At 37.2% G+C, this 21,789-nt stretch overlaps 3 protein-coding genes and 1 non-coding gene across 4 annotated transcripts in view; 1 reads left to right on the forward strand and 3 right to left on the reverse strand.

Annotated features, from left to right (window-relative positions):
• Window positions 1-21,789, forward strand: part of LOC134842522 (SRSF protein kinase 3-like) — a 261,300-nt gene that overhangs the window by 132,151 nt on the left and 107,360 nt on the right. The window lies entirely within an intron of this gene.
• LOC134841249 (unconventional myosin-Id-like) lies at window positions 1,690-19,708 on the reverse strand. The gene is made up of 13 exons (XM_063857105.1): window positions 17,621-19,708; window positions 14,470-15,207; window positions 14,130-14,324; window positions 13,633-13,818; window positions 9,727-9,945; window positions 9,137-9,292; window positions 8,669-8,995; window positions 7,760-7,938; window positions 6,100-6,461; window positions 5,443-5,585; window positions 3,506-3,698; window positions 2,117-2,404; window positions 1,690-1,942 (listed from the first exon to the last, which is right to left on the reverse strand). Exons 1-13 carry the CDS (start codon window positions 18,051-18,053, stop codon window positions 1,861-1,863), a joined length of 3,501 nt encoding a protein of 1,166 aa, XP_063713175.1. The 5' UTR covers window positions 18,054-19,708; the 3' UTR covers window positions 1,690-1,860.
• Window positions 4,344-4,415, reverse strand: Trnap-ugg (transfer RNA proline (anticodon UGG)). Its single transcript has one exon. It is a non-coding gene; the product is annotated as a tRNA-Pro (tRNA).
• On the reverse strand, window positions 19,801-21,183 carry LOC134841250 (queuine tRNA-ribosyltransferase catalytic subunit 1-like). The gene has a single exon (XM_063857106.1). It carries the CDS (start codon window positions 21,160-21,162, stop codon window positions 19,885-19,887), a length of 1,278 nt encoding a protein of 425 aa, XP_063713176.1. The 5' UTR covers window positions 21,163-21,183; the 3' UTR covers window positions 19,801-19,884.

The following is a 21,789-nucleotide window of genomic DNA, read 5'->3' on the forward strand; positions in this document are numbered from 1 at the left end:
ATCGCGACCTATATAAGATTCTGAACTCTGAACTACGTTCATCGCCTTTTAAACAGCAAACGCGAAATTACCAAAAGATACAAACAACTGACAATAGAATAGTACGTGTAAAATTTTCTGCAGGGCTGTTCCTATCAAGCCCCAGCGGGATACTTTTGTGCATACTCAATCATTTGAAAGATTCTTTTTTTGGTCAATGCATGGCCATTTCACAACGAGTAGATTGTATAAACACAGCTAAAGGCGTTCAAGAGAAGAGGAGAGAAAGAGTATGAAAGAAAATAAAAATGACAGAGGTGAAGCTGCGCTTTGCAAGCACTAGCGAGAACACGACTAAAAGGCAACGTTATAAAGTGAAATAGGAAAGAATACAAACAAGCCTAGAATTAGTAAAACTTTATTACAAATTGGCTTCGAAATTGCGACTTCGAGATTTGGAGTCTCACGTCTTCCCTCTCGGACACGAACGCGTAACAATCGGCAAACACTCGTCATAAATAAAGCAGCTACATACGCAAATAAATTGCCAAAGCCATGCATAAGTTGACACCAAATACAAATAGACGCAATTTTGCAAGTAACAATTTGGATTATAACAAGCTAAAGGCATCCACACTAGCTTTGCACGTAATAAATTGGAAAGAATGAAGCCACATTATATGTAAATTATACAATTCAAAAAATTGCGAGATAAATTGAGATTTTATTATTTATGTTGGTTGAAACGAAATTTATTATTGTTATGTTGGTTGAAACAAATAGCTTTTTTTTCGGTTCATTTGATGAATTAAAAATACATTAACTGTGTAAACATAATTGTATTCGAAAATCGAAGCACAAGCTAACAAAAAGCCGCAAAGCTGCCACCAAAAGTGCCAACAAGATTTACGACTAAGGTTAGACACAGAGGCGAAGCAGAGCCGATACAACAAAAACATAACAAAACCTAGAAAGTCGAACAAAAAGAAATATGTTGAAAAAAAACTAAAGCAATCGAAACATTCGTATACTCAATACAAAAAAAACTATAGGCTAAGTAAAACTTGGAGGTAGCTGTTTGATATTTTTGGAATTTGTTTTATTCATGCTGGATGAAATGGGTTACTTCAAAAATTGGACTTTGCCCGAAAACTTAGTTACTCCAATCTCCAATCCTTCATCTCAAATTTGATGGGAGTTTCTTTGAAATCAAAAAAATCAAACCAAATAACTATGTGCTTCGAAAAATTGAAACAACTCAAAATATTCATTTTCTACGATTTACTCGGACTGAGAAAAAATTAAAATACGAATAATCATTTTTCTCCGATTAGAATTTCAACCTAGTCATCTGGCGTGCGAGACGAAAACATATACGATGGGCTATGACGATACTTTAGATAAGACATCAAAAACTATTTCGTTTTCCCTTTAATCGCCGTTTTTCCCAAAAGAGCGCTTATATTTTCGACTTGGGTTAGAAAAAAATTGACTTCGTAATATGTCACAACGCTTCGCTTGTGTTAATTTGAAAATGAATTTTTGAGCATAGCTCATTCAAAAATGAAAGGCAGATGTTTCTGTGCAAATGATACACGCATAATAAAAGGTGTTTTGTGGCTACATGGCCATGGTTCCGAAGCAGACAACTTCAACGCTTGCAATGGGCATGAAAATGAATGCTTAAATAAATATTTATTGCATGCCTGAATTTGAACTGAAAGTTTAACAATCATCATTTCATGAGATCAAATAGCTACATCAGCATTGGGAAAATGTAGACGGCAGAAGCGTTTGGGTTGAATAAAGAAGAGACCATTACAAACTAGAGCAAGTGGATTAAAACTATTTATCCGCTATCACAAGGCAAGGAACTTCAACTCAGTCCGCTGATGCTGGCCAAAAAAGAGTCCATTGTCTTTTTCCATGTTCTTTGTAGAAGCTGGGCTTCGAGTCATCAGTTCTGAACAAAAAACAATCAAAATTAGCTGGAATCACAAAAAAAAACCTAATTCGAATCACAAAAAAAAAACAATCCTAGTCACGTGAAAATATTAATCACCTCCCATGCTTTGGTGCTTTGGACTTCCTCAATGACATAAAGAATTAGAATGAAACGGTCGATTGGGAGACTTGCCTTGCTACCAGCACTTGGTACGTCACTTCATTCAACATGCACTTGACGCCTTTAATGTTGGGATCGATGGAGACCTTCAACTCATGCGGCTGATTGTTTTCCTTCTCTGCCTTTCTGAATGCAGTGCACAAGTGGGCCACCAGTTCCGGGATTCTGTTCTCCAGTTTGCAGTCGTAAAGACACAACACGATGTCGCACAGGTTCTTTGTGTGTAGAGCTATGAGCTGGTCCGGCCCACGTGTGATGGAGATCCCACATACCTGTTTAAGGTCCCAGCTCTTCTTCAATCTGCACAGCACGAAAAAAAGGTACAAGTATGGACATAATGACGTAACCAACAAATGACGTTAAGCGAACCGATTGCGCGGGTAACATCACAGTTCTCGGAACTGTGATTGTTGCTGGTTTTCATCTCTGTTCAGATTAAAAAGAAACAATTTGACATCGTGGTTCAAGAATGATAGTTGGGTCCCAGGAAAAATCCAGAATGAAAGGTGAGTCCTACAATTTTTGCGAAAACTTCAACACCAAACAAATGCGAGCCATGTCGAAGATTTCAAGGTCAACAAATTTTTCTTTCAGGGAATTGACTACAAAAAGTTGACCATAACCCAATATGCTCTGAAGAAGTAGCTTCTACTCCAAATAAACTCAACACCTGAAAAGATTTCGCCGCAATTTCTGTACGTTCACTTCTTGTTATTTTTCATCTTTGTTATGTTATAAAATTAGACCCCCTATATGTTATAAACTTAGCAAAATTAGACCTCTTGCTCTGTTGTATTCTGTTCTGTTCACGTCACAGGTATACACGTGATACCAGGGTTGGTTGAAAAACGTATAAACATTTTAAAACAGTTTTACTACAGGATGGTTTTTACCCGCTGAATAATGAAACATGTTCATTTCGGACTTTGGGGTAATTTTTAAAAACCTACACCATGGTTTTCTTCATTGCGGATCGCATCAAATTTTGAACTCCAAATATCGGAAGCAAAAAAAATAGCTGCAAACCTTACACCTGCCGGTCAGAAGAAGCAGTTTTATAGCGGCTCACTTGTTTAAAATTTTACCGCCCTGATGTTTTATAAAACACAGCAAAAATGGCCTTGGTAGAAAACTGGGCTCTTTTTCCTTTTCACCCCCACCTCACTCAAACTTGAATTTTATGGTGTCACGAGTGGTTTTACAAGGTTAATTATGGAGACCAAATATGTTTGTTATGGCCTAATTTGTCTGCATGTCAATTTTCACGACAATCGGACAAAGTGAAGAGTAACTTCAAATATAAAACTTTGCAGGTGGGGGAAAAGGAAAAAGAGCCGAAAACTGCTTCAAAACAGTGTTTTAAATCAGTTTTAAAAGGTGCCAAGCGTGCGAGATACTAACTTGAAGTGGTCCTTGTGGTCGAACTTGTAGATGTAGTGGTCTGTGAAGAGGAATGCTCTGATGGGTGCTTTGCCTCTCTTGCTCACTTTCCTGGCCAGACAGGAGAACAGAATCTCAGTGGACATGTCACTTTTCAGAACCTCACTGGCTGCAGACAAGTAACGCAAAGCCTCGTCGTGTTCCGTCGGCAGACCTATCACACACACAAGTCACACTCATCCATTTTTTGCATTCTTCTAGCCAGCCAAAAACAATCAATAAGTAACCGGAATAGCCAGTCAAGCTGTCCAACTACTGTTTACGTATCAGTATTTAGACAACCGCCTATTCAGACACTGTATTAACCAATCAGAATCGAGACAAGGAAGATATGAAATTCATTTCTTCCTTGTCTCGATTCTGATTGGTTAATACAGTGTCTGAATACGCGGTTGTCCAAATACAGAACGCACTCCGCAACTACTACAGGGACAAACAATTGAAAGAAAAAAAATATTTTTTGAATTACTGCTTGAAATCCGAATTGTGACTGAAAGAGCGTTATTTGAGTTACTTGATACGCGACCAAACTATCATACTTGAACCGATGTTGCAATAAAAAACGTACACCTAGTTCCGATCCCAATGCGTAAGTCACTGGTCGGAGCATTTACGCAATTCATTTTCGGAAAAATTTACATTTCTTTTTGAAAATGTATCTGGAAGGATGCGTTATGGAGATCTTTTTATTGCTTGTTAGCTGCTGTTAAATTACAATTCCTTGGAGTATTACTGAATTCATTCCGTTTTAAACGCGCATCAATTTTTTGGCGATGCTGAGATACTGTGTAAAAATTCAGGGGACAGCCGGGAATTGAACCCGGGGCCTCTCGCACCCAAAGCGAGAATCATACCACTAGACCACTGTCCCTTACGTGCACCAATAGTGACTTTTATAAAGCCATAAAAAACCACAATAGATAGCGTCAAACGCTTCCATTTCACTTTCCTTTTAATAAATTTAACCAAACGAAAATGCAGCAACCGAAAGCTTATATGTCACAGCTCGTCATATTTAACGATACGATACTGCAAGTAATATTTGACATTTTCGATTTGTAAGGACGTAATCTGAATATCATTTAAGACATCATATAACTAACGTCTTCAACTTGCATTGGTTTAACAAGGAAACTCCTCCCATTTTGGAGTGGGTGAAGAAAAAACGTTCAATTGTATATGAATGGCTAGAGCAACACAAACGCCAAACAAATAAAAGGCCAAAATCAGCAAATAGTGGACTGTTTTTGAAGCGCTGCTTTGACCACGTAACGATGGAGAGCCTCTACGCAAATATAACCCGGCTCTTTTCCAACCCATTACTCTAATGAAGTTAAATATGCAATGAAAGAAAGAAAGTATATTACTTTCAACTTAAACTTTCAGCACATAGCCAATAGACAGTTGGAAAAGAGTCAATGGACGCAAATAAACAGAAAAAATACTGACTACAGTCTTTTTAAAAAAAAAATCGCACCTTTCGAATTTCAAAGAAAAAAAATAGATGGCCTTAAAGCTCTTCTAGAACTTAAATTTCTAGAACAATTTATGCTGACACTAATCCTATAATATAAATCTTTGAGGCGAGGACAACTTAATTGTATCTTCGACATCATCAATCGTCTGTTTTTTTACGACAGCAGAACTAGTTTGAGAAGGATTTTGTTGAGGGATTATATTGAACTGATAAGTATCTTTGGGCCCAGTAACATGGACGCAATTTTTTGGCAGTGGCTGTCGGAGGAGGGGGTTGATTCTGATTGACTGTTTTTTTATTTGATAAGAAAACTTATAAGACATCAGCTTGCTGTCTTGAATTAATTTCAAAATGCAATTATACTGATCATTTTTAATGAAATTGCATGGTGGTAGTTAGTTGTAATAATAGGGATACTTGCCGAGGTAGTTGGCCTGCCAGCGTCTGTTGAGGGCGAGGTCAATGCGGATGGGGGAGAGGACCTCCATGGCCACAATCTTCAACTTGATCTCACTCCACTCTTCCTCCGGCACAGAGTTCAGCCTCTGTCGCAGCCGCCATCGCCTGTCACCACACAACACTCGTTACATCACATTACATCACACACACACACACACGCACGCACGCACGCACGCATAACATTACATTACAGTACTCAAAGTCAAACAAATCGGAGGAATACGGAATAACTCATAGGCGAAGTACCGAATGGGCAAAAATGAATTGATTCGTTTTAATAAATGACTTTCTAAAGTTTTTGTTTTCGGTGGTTGCATTCAGTTGCACGTGATAGCTGCTTGTATTGCTTAAAACGGTTGATTATTGTTTGATTTGGTTGATAAGTTTGAGATACATAAACGTGCATGTATCTAATTTTTAGCCATATCAATTTCTCTCCTATCTCCGGTAAAAAAAAGATCGCTTCTTATCAAAAAACCAAGAAAAAACATGTTATTTTTTTTTTTAAAAGAAAGCTTCCTCTGCGAATACTTTTCGCATCAAAGAAAGAAGTGAGGCGTGACCATCCCGAATTAAATACAGGCGGCAAAATTTTACAGATTAGTTTGCCTGTTCTTACAGAAATGTGTGCTGCAACTTGGAGTGGAACTTATTCAGCGCAAAGGGAGCCACCGGCCACCTCAAAGTCTTCCCGTAGTCCCTCATGTCTCTAACAGCTCCAAAGTCCTTCACCAAACTCTGCAGATACATCTTGAACTTCCAGGCTCTAAACTTCCTCACTATTCTGAACATGGCATAGAACAGTCGGTATCTTTGGCGGGCAAGAGAGCCTCGCCACATTTTCTGGATGAGACGCACGATGGCAACTACCAGGGTCTCTCGCATCGTTTCCAGCTGAGAGTAGGCCTCCATCGTATGAATGTGGATCATCTCTTTGCCAAACTTGCAGTTCTCAACCAGGCCAAGCAGATGCAACATTACCTGAATAGGCAAAACTGTCTGGTAATGGCCAGTATACACTATCAGCCCCTTTATAAAGTTAACCTATTAACATGCTAAAAATTCAAAAAAAAAGTATTTTTGACTAATGTTTATACTCAGTTATTTCACTTAATATCTTTACGGTTCAATCAGAAGCTCCCGTGAGCAAATTGGCTCTACAGATTAAAACCATAGCCAACTTACAGTTGGAAAAGAGTAATCAACGCAAGGAAACTGAAAAAAAAACGGACTTGTTTTTTCAAGAGCCTTCAACTTTTGAATTTCGAAGAAAAAAAAATAGATGGTCTTAAAGCTCTTTGAATTTGTAGAAGAATTAATGATGGTCATTTTTTTGTTAAAAATAACCCAATTTGAGAAAACTGGATCAATACGTAAAACTTTTATTACATTTGATGATTAATTACCATTTTCGAAATCAGAAGTTAATCACTTTTTCGTAATATTTACACTTTTGCTGTTTGATAGACGAATTTGCCTTGTTTTAGCAAAGGAAATCAATTGAACTTAAGAAATCAGATGACAAACTGCAACAAGGATAGCGGGTTACTGTGCAAGTACCACTATGTTCCGACCGTAGTCTTGAAAAAAATTCAAATTAGCGTCGTTTTTTCTGCATGGTTTGATAAAAAATCTGAAGAAAAATAGAGCTGATCCATGTTCTTCATTCATAGTAAAGTAGGCCAATTAGAAAACAGTTTTTGTAGAAATTTGATTAGAAAAATGAAAAAAAAAATTCCAATTTTTTTGCAATTTTGTTTCAGTAAGTTTTTGAATTCCCAAATTGGCGCTAAAAAACTCCGAAAACTAACCCTACCTGAGAAAAAGTAAGTTTTTACGGCTTAAAATAAGCATAAATAAGCTTTTGTAAGCATGCTTTGCCTCACCGTATAGCTTGAAATTAGATCAAAATTCAAAATTTTCGAACTAGTTTTTCTCGACACTGAGAAAGTTTTTTCAATTTTTTTTAATCTCTTCGAATCACCACTGAAAGGGCTTTAATATAAAAATTCACTCAATTCATTCCGACAATTATTTGTGGTTCCTGATAAATTCTTTCTAAAAGATCGGAACAAAAACTCAAATTTGAGCGTGAACAAATTTTAGACTTTTTTGGAAAAAAAAACTCCTTCTTACCACCTAATTAAGAGTCTTCACTGCGTTCATTACTCTTAAAACCAAATGAAAGTTTTGGAGTCAACTGAAAGGCGTTCGAGCAATAAACGCCACCGAAATAGATCTTACAACTATTATTAGCGAAGATATGTGAAACATTCTACCTTGATAGCCTCTAGATTTCCTTTGCCCCTGAAGTTGGGCCAGGTGTACTGTGTGAGCATCTTGTATCTAGCGAGGAATGAGTCCAGAGGCATGCTGAGAATGAATCCCTTCTGGCACTTGAGAGTGATCTCCTCTAGACACGCTCTCGCAGCCACGTCCGCCATGCTCTCGAATTGGTCTGCAAAACACGAATATCAAGAATATCACAAAAGGCCACAGCGGTCAGTGATGTCCAAAATAACTATTGTTTAACAATTGGTTTAAAAAATTGGTTTGTTAAACTGATTTAACCAATAACCAATTTTTTATAAATTGTTTTATCACTGTTCATTTTTTATAAATTGTTTTATCACAAAGCAAAATTGGTTAAACCGATCTATTTAAAAATATTTTAATTGTTTAATGCTTCAAAAATTGGATTAAACTTTTAAACTGGATATCACTGACAGCGGTCGGATAAGAGTCAACGAAGTCAACTCATATATACAGGTCCAAAAAACCTACAGAAAGTTGTTAAAATATCAGCCTCTCAAATGAAAGGCCAATGGTTCGAGGCTCACCATGATCCTTGGTCGTTGCTTATGAAAACAAGGAATAATTTTTTATAACTCACCTTTGTATTGCAATTAATTTCAGCAAAGAAATTTTTTTCACACTTTCAATGTCGTCCTTAATGAGCTTTACTTGAGCATCAAGCTTCGCTTTCAAATTAAAGTTGAAAAGCGTGCTTCACATATCGAACGAACAAATATTATACAAATTTCAGTAGAGATCTGAAAGATAAAAATTGAAACTCGGAATTTATGACTACTGCATTTCAAAGAACCGCAAAAATGATAATTCACTTCGTCTGTCAACGCTTAAAAAATGCTTTAAGCATGGCCACATTTGCTCTCTAATCATCTCACCTGAACTGTTCGACTGGGATATCCTGGGATCAAAGCAGCATACGAAGTAGGAGTCCTTACTGTCAATCGATTTGCAGATCTGATTAGTGAACAACTTGAGCTTCGAAGCCAAAGTGTCCATCAATGCATTAGTCTTATACCTCTCCTGGCCCATGGTCGATTTGGTCATAGGGGACATGACAGATCGAAAGTAGTCCACTTTCAGCAGGTTCCCAAATGAACTCAGTTCGAAACTCTCTCTGGCAACGAAGTTCTGCGATGAATTTAACAGAATGTCTTTCAGGTCTGGTTGATGCTTAGCAGAATTATGGTGCAGAAAACCATCCACTGAAGCAATAGAAAACACATTAAAAAAATTTTTACACCTTACTTGATTTTTCTAAATTTATTCGATATTTGTGAAAAATCTTAAATTCAGCAAAAACAGATGCAAGACGTTTTCATCGGATAAAATGAAGCGACACTAACCTGTGTACAACACTTGTCCCCAGCTGTGTTTGATCTTGAAAGTGCAGTGTCGTGTGTTGTGAGGAGTGTGGTTGAGGAAAAACTTGTTGTCACTTAACTTCGCCTTCACAGACCTGTAGAAGGAGCGGTCGGTCACAAAACCAGCAGCTATGTTTCCTAAACACATCGACAAAGCACTTCAAAGAACGATAAATAGTTGCTTCTCGTACATTCGGATATCCGTACTGGTCTGATTATTGAAAGAAAGAATAATAAACTCGCGCCATTTCTAATTTTGCCACTGGGAGCATAATTTCCATTTCATTTGTTAAATGAATATGTAGCGCGCTTCAAAAAATTAAAAGTCAAAAACTAAAAACAAATTTCAAGACTTCGCCCGGAGAACAAAATCGCCACTTGAATAAGATAAAAATCAATTAATTCATCAATTTTTCCTAACAAAGATAGACTAACCGAGATTAACATTAATTCTTAAGACAGCAATTCCAAGGGCAAGCTAATCACTGCGTGAAATTATTGCAGAAGAGATATGTTTTAATACGACTCCAGGGCACCAGGGCAGAATATTTTGGGCAGAATAAGACAGATACCTTCGTCCAGTATGGAGAGCATGCCCTTGAACGGCTGTCCAATCAGATCTACCGTGGCACGGTTGCTCTCAAATCTGATTGGCTGCCACTCTAGTCCGTCCTTCTCGTAGAGGTGTTGGTTCTTGGCAACTGTGCTCTGTAGGAACTGCAAGTGCATGGCTTCATTGCAGTAGTTCGCACACAATTCCGCCAGTCCATTCACGTCTCGGTCTTTAAAGGCTTAAAACAAAACAGTCTCTATTAGGGGCTTTTCGCATCCATAAAGTTAACAATCATAACAAATAGTCATAATCCATCAAAATAATTTTTTACACAAAGGCGATATGAAGTTAAACACAAAAATTCGAAAGATAATCTGGCTCGTATGAAAAAAGATACAATTAAATGAATTATTTTGAAGAAATCGTCGGCTGGAAACTTTAACTTTTTTGAATACCATAGATTAATTTTAAACAAACAACAACCTGTTCATTCGATTAAACCTATAATATCAGATTTGGGACGGTCGTTTTCGAGAAAAGTCAAAAAATTTCAAAACAACGGTCACAAAAAAAAACATTTTTACTTCTCTGAGGGTCAGAAAAGTTGGGAGTACTCGTATAAGCAAATGAACTTCCCGAAGCCCTTTCTGAGAATTGAACCCAAAATCTCAGGTATAGCTAAAAAGTTTACGAGAATAATCAAAAAGTTCAAAAAAACGGTCAAAAATCAAAAATTTAACTTTTCAGAGAGCGATAACTTCTTGTTTAAAACTTGTTGTTAGTGTCCGCTAATACAGAGGAGCTTATCACTACATATTACCTCATTGAGCTCACAATATCAGATTTGCGAGGTTAGTTTTCGAGAAAAGTCAAAAAGATCCACAAAACGGCCAAAAAAAACTGACTATTCCACGGGCCATAACTTACGGTGCAAAAAAAATTTGGTCGTAGCCACTTCTGCAGGCAAGCTTTTGAAAACAGCCCTGTCCATTGAAAGCAAAAACTCATACTTGAGAACGGCAGTTTTCGAGAAAATGAAAAAAATCAAAAATATGGGTCAAATATTCCCCCAGAGGAACAGGCGCACAGAAGAATTAGCGGTCTTTCAATTGATACTCATTTTTTAAAAATCAGCAGAAGTTTGAAAGAAAAACTAAAATTTTTGCAAGATCTGAAAAAAATTCCCAGAACGAAAAAATTAAATTTCAACAAACAGATTGGTAAACATACAACCAACTTAAAAAGTGCAGAGGTGAGTGCTAAGTTTGTGTTGATCTTAAAACGTCCAAAAAATAGATCATTAAGCCGATGAAAAATTAAGCCGAAATAATTTTGGCCGAGAAATTTCTTTTGCGAAACAAAAAGAAGGAAATATGACAAAACGTAGGCAAAAATCAAATATTAAAAACTCAGCCGACAATAGATGTTCTGACAAAAAATTGGCCGACAATTTTTTTCTGAAATTGATTATTTCCCCTTTGAAAAAAAAGGTCTAAGTCAGACTCGAACCCAGGACCTTTGCCGTCCCAGGCATATTCGTTACCTCTAGGCTGAGTTGCCCAGTGTCGCTTAAAAAATTGTATACATTATGAAACAAGGTAGAGATGAGTCCACACGTCCAGATTAGTCCTGTGGACAAATTTGTTCACGGCAAAAAAGTCTAGTACCCGGTTGCAATACACTTGCTTATCGCAAGGGTAAAAATGAACTAATTTGAAGAAATCGCCGGCGGAAAAAATTTTACAACTCTCAAAAAATCAATCACTTGAAACATAAAACGGACTCATACTACACTAGCTCAATGCATTTCTTTCTGATAGCTATTAGATGGAAAGGATAAGAAAAAAGAGAAAATTTTGGTCCAAAGTTTACCAAGAACATTCGCTGCAAATTTAAGAACCAAATAAACGGCAAGTCCATTAAGAACACTAGGGTGTATTGAAGTGCACTTTCGAACAAACATACAAAACAGAATATGCAGAAAATCAATAAATCTACGAAAACCTATGAAAATAACCCAACTACATCAACCTTGTCATATATGGAAATGAAAGAATTTCTAAACGAACACCCGCCAAATAATTTATAGACAAACTAAGCAAGTCAAAATAGCAAAACTAAACTTATTGGAATTTTTTGAAGAACTTAAGCATTAAACAATTTGCTGCATATCACCTTGAATGCATTTAAAATGGAATTGCCCAGAAGCAATTTTGAAGCTAAGTTGCTTTAAATTTCCTGCAAACAATTTGAGAACAAAAAATCATAAAACACGCATTTAAAAAAAGCAAAAAAAATACCTTCAAAAGTTTTAGCTGGTTCAAATACAAGAAAAAATAATTGAAATACAGTTACATTCTTCGAAATTAAATTAAATGAAACAATTGAATTGAATATACAAATAAGTACCGAGGCTACGTCTCGGGTTCGACCTGCTACCTAGAGATTATGAGTCTCAAGCAATAACCACTCAGCCACGGACGCTAAATTAATCACAAACACTAGCCACAAATGAAGCAGAGAACAGATTCTACGAAATTTCCATTGCTACAGATAGTGATTATCGCAAAAGTGGACACTTTAATCAACACTTATTTGCGAGTTAGGTTAGAAGAAAAGAAGGTTCGAAGTAATACACTACGCTGCTCGCAAGTGTAAAGAAGGAAAAGGAATGATGAGAAATCGTTATACAAAAGCATTATTTTCATGTTTGAAATTTTGAATATATGCATTCATAATATAGGCGTTAAAGATAGGCATTCAAAATTTGGTACCAGAGTCTTATATATCTCAAAAGTACATTTTAGGTAAAAATTCGTAAATAAGCCGACACAATTACTAACTTGCTAAAATACAAAAATGAACGAGAGCTCTGAAAGGAAGCCTAATACAAAGGCGAGGCTGATCTTCGCACCGCTTGTGATACAGCATCTGTTGGATGAGAGCACCAAGGTAATCAGTAATTAGCAAACAGAACTAAGAACGATGTTACAATTGAAGAAGGAAGTGGAAAAATGCTTTAAATTAATTAAGAATTTTCAATGTCATATGCGGCTGATTTTGGGCATTCAAATATTGGTGCCCGAATTTTGTCGATCTCAAAAGTACTATCAGACATTTTATGGGGAAAAAATCGGTAAATAGGCCGACAGAATTAACGGCGACAGTCAATAAGCTGAAATTCTGCCAAACATTTTTGTCAAAAATCATATTGTACAAAAGTGCATGTATTAACCATACAGGATCAACGATAGCTATTTAAATAGTGTATGCAATGTGGACTACAGAACTTCGGAAAGTAAACCGAGAGCTTAACCAACAACCATGAAGCCGAAAAATCATAAGCAGAAAATTAAAATCAAAACTATATAAATATACATACAATATTTTGAGTTCTAGAAAAAGCATGCAGTAGTAACTAGTACCCTAGTATGCGGAAATCGAATTTTCATGAAATTGAGCATGTCAGCATCATAAGTGATTCAACTGATTCTGCTAAACTAGTTGTTAATCCAAAAAATAAAGTCTATATTCCGGTTTGATAACGCTTGCTCATCACAAACGTAGAAAAACACCCGACAAATAAATCGTCAAAAATTAGGACTAAATCAATTGAGCCTACACAAAAAAAATCAAATTAAATTTGAAATTTTTTTCAGCTGTAAACTCATTACTTCGTTAACTCCAGACCCACTAACACCAGACCCAGAACTGGAGTTGGTAAAAGTTCAACTAGATGATGAAGTTCATGGTTAAAAGCTAAAACTAGTTAATTGAAATGGGCTAAACTTTCCAAAACGTCTTTTGCTGACAAAAACTGACCAAACCAGAACAAGGAAACGTACTGTCCATCGAGACCAAGCTTGAACATAGACCTAGTTTTCATTCCACAAATTATTAATATTCGAAATTTTGCAACACTAACCAGGACAGTCAATAACATTGAGGGTGACAAGTGCTCCAAACTCCGCTCTGGGCATCTTCACAGACAGGCAGCTGTTGAACTTTTCCACCACCCACGTGAACGTCTTCTCATACAGACACTCGATCGTGTTTGGCAGCTCCTCACGAGCTTGCTCAACGGTCAAGTGCACTTCGTTCCTTTCTAAGCCTACACAGGAGCAATGAAAGCAATGCCATCCGCACTCATTTCAAATATTTTCAACTCAACCAGTAATTTTTGCCATGAATTTTAATATCAGAAAGCTACAAAGCATGTCAAATCAAACCGAAGATATAAAATATAAAGAATTGAAGCTAAAGATGGTTTTTGCTACGTTTGTGAAACATGATAACAAAATTCTTCGCCCACAAGTATCTGGACCAAAAATAGCACAAAAACAAGCAGTCTGGATAAAAAATATATGAATGTGTTAAATGTATAGATATGATAGTGACTAATAAACAATACTGACAACGTACCACTTTCGACCCTGTAACAGAGAAATCTGTTGACTTGTTCCGGCTTCAAACAGAGGAACTCGGCTATGGAGGCTATGATGGCAGAGTCTGTGGGTTTGGACTTCTGGAACTCATCCAGCTCAAAGTCCACCTGCCCCAACAGAATGAGAGCCGCGATCACACTCCACAATTGGTCAATTTCACGGTCACGGAGACCTTAACAAGCAACAGTCTTCTTATTAAGCAGTGACCCAATACCCAGGGACAATTCCCAAACTCATTGTGAACATGTTGAAAAACATCCTCATTTTTAAGGAAAAAAAACCTGTATGTTCAAATCATACAGAATTGAGACACTAACCAATTGTATGTAGGCAGTGAACAAGTTCAGCATGCTGACAAGTGTCAGCCAACAAGTTGATATTGGATGAGTGCTTGTTAGACAACGCCGTCAACTTGAACTTGTCAAAATCAGCTTCCAAACTCGAGTCGTCCCATCTCATCTTCTCACAATTTTCCAACACAAAATAAAACACCAGGAAGTTGGTCTCCACGTCCATTGTGGCCTCGTTCGAACTCTTCCAAGACCCGATCAACAGACTGTTGATCTTCGCTCCAATTGGACTGCAGGTAGCATCGAAAATAAGCTCCAAGTCTGTGAGCGCGTTACTTATTTCCTCGTTCCTACTATTACGGGTGTTTTTGAAAAGGTCAAGTACTTTCAGACAAGACTCTATCTTAAGCAGCATCAGCTCTGAGTCAGATCGGTTGAACTTGTTGGCATGTGTGAATAAATATTCATAGAAGTCATTTATGGCCAGTTCTCGGCCACGATGAGATGATCCATAGAAACTAACTGTAGTGTGTTTAAAATGTCGCCTCAAGTTTCCCAGAGCTTGTTCGCAAATTGCATGTGGATGTGCCGGAGACTCGAACAGGTATTTGTCTTCGAATTTAGAGAATTTGTCGTTTGATTTCTTCGTTTGTTCAGGCGATTTATTTGAAGCTGATTCTTCGATTCGTTTTTCAAGGTGTGAGCTGGACGCGGATGGCAATGTGCAAACCAGGACTTCATTTCCAACATTCGTGTAGAAAATGCCTAAGCAAATAATAGAAAATAGATAAAATATATATCTAAACATAGCCAACAGACAAAGTTGGTTATGTAAAAACTACCGACTTGTTTTTTGAAACAATACATGGCCTTAAAGCTTTTTGATTTTCTAGAACAATCTACGATAGACACTTTTTGGATAAAATCAACCCAATTTGAGAAAACTGGATCAGTAAGTAGTTTTAATTTCGATGGGAAATTCGATAACTAAGTTCCACTTTCGAAGCTTCGATCACGTTTTCCGTGACCTTTACTTTATGCTGTTCGATCGTGGAGTTTGCCTTCCTTTTAACAAAGGAAATAAATTGAATTTGAACAATATCAAACCGCAGAAAAAAAAGAAAAAAACAACAAATCATCAAGATCTACATAAGAGTCTGAACTACGTTCATCGACTCTTGAAAAGTAGGTCGAGTAAAATAAATCAAATCGAGGCAAAACCCAGGGCTTCAGAGATTGCCTACTACTTCCATATCAATAAGTTTATTCATGTGTGCTACTTGGATTCATTCTCTATGAGTAGCCAATCTCTTAGCCTTGGATTTGCTTCGATTCAATAGTTTTTATTTGACCAGCTTTTCCTCGAGAATAACAACGCACAAGGAAAATCCATGTTGTGGCAACAAAGCCAACAAAACATTAGCAATTTATTTTAAACCGAGGTATCAAATGGTTCATCAGCTCTATAAAGTGACAAAAAGCAGCTCTATAAAATGCAATAACAAAAAGTAGAAACAAGCCTCGAATTAAAAAAAAACTCGGCTACGTCTCGGATTCGATCTGCGACCTGAAGATTAAGAGTCTCACGCACTAACCACTCAGCAAAGGACGCTTAAAAAACACAAACACTACCGACAAACAAATCAGAAAACTGATGCTATGAAATTTCCAATGCTACCGATCGTGAGTATAGGCAAAAGTGCCATCAAATAACTTAACACTTTTAATGAACACTTTATTTTCGAGTAAGATTAGAAAACAGAAGAAGATTCGTACCAATACACTACGCTTTGCAAGTTGGCTAGTGTAATAACACCAATGAATATTAAAGAAAAAAAAACTTTCGAAAAATAAGCGGACAGAACTAAAAACGATCGACCTCAAGAGCCAAAAACACCGATAAATTTTATCAACAGAAAGTTACTTTGCAAGAACTCTTAGCTTGCACCCAGGACACGTATGCAACCAGTATTTCAGCCTTTTCAAAGACAGAGGCGAAGCTTCGCTTTTCAAACACTAGCGAGAACACGACAAAAAGCAGCTCTATAAAGTACAATAAGAAAAAGTAGAAATAAGCCTCAAATTAGTTAAAATTCGGCTACGTCTCATTCGATCTGCGACCTAGATATTATGAGTCTCAATAACTAACCACAGACGCTTAACAAATCACAAACACTAGCCACACAACGCAGAGAACAGATGCTATGAAATTTCAATGCTACAGATCGTGATTATATCAAAATTGCCACCAAAAAAAGTGAACACTTTGGCTTGTTTTCACCCCCCTCACATTTGATGGTGCAAAATGGTTGCATGGTGCAAAAACCCAAAAATGTGAACAGATTTTCTCTTCATGCCTAACATTGTAACATCACGCATTTAGCCGTTGTAGCATTTAAAACTATGAAAATGAAAAATTTGAAAAGTGGGAGAAAGTGGAAAAGAGCCACACTTTTAATGAACACTTTTACTTGCGAGTTAACTTAGAAAAAAGAATGTTCGCACTAACAACTACGCTTCGCAAGCCCGCAAGTGTAACCATAAATACCACCTGCACTTCACAAACACTAACGAGAACACAAAAAGCAGCTCGATAGAGTGCAATAAAAAAAGTAGAAATAAGCCTTGAATTAGTAAAAACTCGGCTACGTCTCGGATTTGATCTGCGACCTATAGCGACCTCGCGCACTAACCACTCCGCCACGGACACTTAATAAATTGCGAGCACTAGCCGCAAAAAAAGTAGAGAATAGATACTATGAAATTTCTAAAGCTACAGATCTTGATTATAGCAGAAGTGAGTACTTCTAATGAACACTTTTATTTGCGAATTAGGTTTAAAAAAAGAAGGTCCGTACTAATACACTACGCTGCTCGCAGTGTAATAAAAATTTGATAACAATAAATTTTATCGGTTTTGTGATAATATATACTATCTTTGTTTTTGTGTAATTTCATTCGAAGCGAAAAATTTTTCTCCCCCAGTTTTTGTCGTCTAGATTCAATTATTTTGCATTCTTCTAATTTGCTTGTCGCCCAATTTCCTAGGCATCAAAATATTAGCTGATTTGCTTGCTTTAAGTGCCAAAAACAGTTCATCATGATAAGCTGAACGGCTCCTATGTTGATCCTTTCCTGGTAAACAAATGACTGATCATAATAGTTCAAAAAAACTTACCTGATTCGCTCCTGGTGACGAGCAACTGTGTAATGGCTGACAAGCTGCACTCTGCCAAGAGCATCGTGTTATGACAAGTTTGCGGGCTAATTGGACCTTCCTCATGTTCGTCATCATCCGCGTCGCCATTCAAGTTTTGATAACTATCTTCTGAAATAATGCTTCTATCTTGACGAACCATTGCTACACTAACACTACCACCGTTAACAACGCTTACAGTAGTTTCACTGTTGTTAGTTGTTTCATGCGGAGTAAGATTCACTTCTGATTTCATTTTGTGGTCACTGTTTGCATGAGGCTCACAAGGAGAAGGTACCGGCCACTTAATACTTGTAGACTGTGACGAGTCAGTGTTACTTTTCGAGTTTGCAGTACTCCCTCCGTTTAAAAAAGGATTGCTAGAAGTCGCAGACTCAATTTCTTCAACCTTCATCGTTTAAAAAAACTCATCTGATTTTTTTAAATTGAACACAAGTATGGCAATAAAGCCGAAAAGCAATCTGTAATTTCCGAAACTGAAATGAACTGAAAACAATACTGTTCTTTGAGCGCTGTTCTGCAAGTAATACTCGCTTGAAATTAACAGAATTTTTTTTTCGAAATGTCAAATTTCATAAATTGAGTTCAACTAAAATTCTGGTTGCATCAAAGAAAAATCAATGTCACCTAGCTTAAACGGAATTAATCGACAGAGGGATTTACCATAATTGATTCAAGCAAACTCCCTGCAGCTGCAGCGGATAACGTTAAATCTTTTTGGTTCACTTTTTCAGTCACTAGCAGACCTAATGGAATCACTTAAAAATGTTACACATTAATGGCAGAAACCAATTTAATAATGAGAATAACTCGAATTTAAACCAAATTAACGAACAAATTAGACAACCATTTTACCCAATATGCAAGCCGTCTTCAGCACCTGCAGACTCAGCCAACGCTTTTTCTAGGAAAGAGGGAAACTGAAAAAATAATAATAAGTAGCTTCAAATGAGAATATTGAAAACGCCTGTTAAAAAGGTAGATTGAAAGAGTGCAAAAGGGAAGTCATGAAAAAAAAAACGAGAATCAAAACAACGTTGTTTTATCAGCAAAAACAATTCATAGGAAGCAGTTTTCCAAAAATAGCTGCTTTATGTCAACAAAAACGTGTGGGTAAGCGCGGGGGAATAATTGCATCCGCCCGAGGAGGCTAGAAGGTTCACTGCCTCTTGCTTCTTCCGATGTTTCCTTGCCTCCATTATCGATATTTGTCAAACGTATTTTCGATTATTTAAGGAAATTTACCAACTGCTTAGTTACCAAGGCAGCAGCAGCAATCCTTTTATGTGCTGTTTAAGGAAAGCAGCTATGTTTTTAGCTGTGCATCCAACTCTCAAAATACACTCAAACAAAACCCTTTCAAATAAACGCAATATCAGTCGAAGCTTATAGAATTTCTGGTTTCAAAAACTGAAATATAGAAAGACAGCAAAACACATGGTTTTTGCCGTCTTTGTCAGTATAATTCAACTTAGTACTGAATAGAATGTGGGCTAAGAGGCCGTAAGTTGTCCCAATCACCGTCCAAAACATTGAATCACCGTCCTTTCAACTATTGAAAATGATTCAAGACTGTTTTTCGGCAACGGGGACTAAAGAAGTCAAGCGAAAACAAAGTAAATTCAAGAAGTGCCCAGCAGCAGTTGCAGCTGCTTCAGAAGAATCTTTGAAAATTTTCATAGGTTTATCTCATTCTGCCTTACAATGAAAATATTATAACAAAAAAATTCCAGGTAAGACAATGAACACTAATAAGTCTCGGAACAAAAATTACGAGGAAGTAGCAAAGCCGACAATATTTGAGCACGCACCCGTTCACATAAAAAATTCATTCAAACTCAATAAAAAATCCAGTCTCCCACTCAAACCACACACGCTCAAACTTTTATCGTTAATCAAACGGCGCAATCTCAGGCCACTTATATACCACTTATACACTGATATAAGGTAGGCGATACCTATTGAGCCAAAAAGGAAAACGAAAAAAAATTGGAGTTGGTACATCAACAACCAACATAAATCAAATACGAATAAAATGCAGTCTCGCTAAAAAAATAAGTATTTTGGCTGACGATAACCAATATTTTAGAAAATGGTTGTGATTTATTTGAAACAAGTTGTTTAAATGTAAAAAGTCTGTTCCGATTTGATAACGCTGGCCAATCGGAAGCGTAGTATAATATGTGATAGCTCAAAACAATATTTTCAATAAGACTCACAAAAAATCATTTCACGTCAACTCCAACAGATGATAGAGCTTCTGTAACCCAAACAGGATAATCACCTTTAGGGAACTGCAGCTGAATGAAACTTTTAATAAAATTTGGAAATGTATCTGAGATAATTGCACTGCGAACATTCTCCATGAGCTGCAGCTGAAAAGCCACATTGTGAATGGAGAGCAGCGATGCAGCGCATGAGTTCGGCTGACTAATAAGTTCGTTCAGATAAGAGCGTGAGAACCTCTTACATGTACAGCAAGGGCAGTCGTCTTCGATTGGAGAAAAGTCAAACTTGAAGATTTCCTGAGTTAATTTCAGAGATCCGCCTTTTTTAACTAAAGCAGTGCCAAAACGAGCTGTCCTTGTTGGAAAAACACAATCAAACATGTCAACACCAAGTGCAACACATACCACTAGATCTACTGCGTAACCTACACCCATGCAGTACCTCGGCTTGTTTTCTGGTAACAGGTCTGTGCATAGCGACACCACGCGCCAGAAATCCTGTTTCTCCTCGCCTCCGCTAAGACCGCCAATTGCATAGCCAGGAACATTCTTATCTCGTTTCATCATCTCAGCGCAACAGATCTTTCGAAGTTCGTGTTGCAGACCACCTTGTATGATAGCGAACAAATTTTGTCGTTCAGTATTTTTATGTGCTGCAATACAACGATCAAGCCACCTGATTGATCGCCACATTGCTTCCTCTACTCTCTCGCCTTCAGTCAACACATGAACAACGTCGTCTAATTGCATAATTATATCAGCTCCAAGTTGATTCTGAATCTGAATGCTTTTTTCAGGCGTCATGAGCAGCATATCATTTTGTTCTGTTCCTCCGTCAACATATTCAGCTATAGGTTGATTGCTTTTCTTTTCGCCGCTACTGTAAGGAGATTGAAACAAAACTCCGTTTTCATCAACGCTTGAAAGCTTGCTTAGAGATACCATTTGGAAACCTCCGCTATCGGTGAGAACACTGCGTTCCCAATTCATAAGCTTATGCACACCACCAGCACGCTCAACAGTATCTGCGCCTGGCCTTATTCCTAAATGATAGGTGTTGCTTAGCATTATTTCGCATCCCAACGTCTTCAACTGTTCAGTTAGAACTCCTTTCAAAGTTGCAGCTGTTCCCACAGGCATAAATACTGGAGTGTATAACTTACCAACAGGGCAATGCGGAAGGATAAGATTTGCAACTCGCGCTTTTGTAACGGAACACTTCGCTTCAACAATGAAGCTTAAGGCTTCCCCAGAATATTTAGCACAGTTACTCATAAAACTCTTGAAAGTAATATGTGATAATGAAGTAATTGATAGTAATGAACAAGGGAAGAATTTGAGCAAACGTTAGCATTTGTTTGGGATTAGATAACAAATATCCGATTTTTTTAGTGGTTATCAGAAGGTAAAACGCAAGCAAAATTTACATCACTATTGCTTCCTCACGTCATGCAGTCAATAATCCTTCAAACTGTATAGATTGTACACCTCGAAAATGTACCCCAAAAACGAAACGAGCAGAGATGAGTTTGAGGGTGGTTTAAACTCTTAGCACCAACTTTATTTCAGCAAATTTGAAAAAAAGATGAGAGCAGATTAATCCCCTGACGCGTGTTTGCGGTGCCAGTCGACTATTTACAAAAAAAACAATAGATTGTTAACCAAACTTCGAAATGAAATTATTAGTTGCATTTGAGCGGGAACAGGGTGAGTTTGAAAATTCCGCCGTTATTACAGTTGGAATCTTTTAAAATCTCCTTGCGGTGAAACCACTTCTGGTAATTTAAACTTTTGAACTCATTGGGACGTTCTTTCGAGGCTTAGTTAGCATCCTTTGTTACTGCTGCCTTGATTTTAAATCTAATAGATCTCTCCAATGAATTCGATTCTATTGATCATTAG

This window comes from Symsagittifera roscoffensis, chromosome 3 (genome assembly GCF_963678635.1).
Source record: "Symsagittifera roscoffensis chromosome 3, txSymRosc1.1, whole genome shotgun sequence".
In the NCBI taxonomy this organism is placed as follows: Eukaryota; Metazoa; Xenacoelomorpha; order Acoela; family Convolutidae; genus Symsagittifera; species Symsagittifera roscoffensis.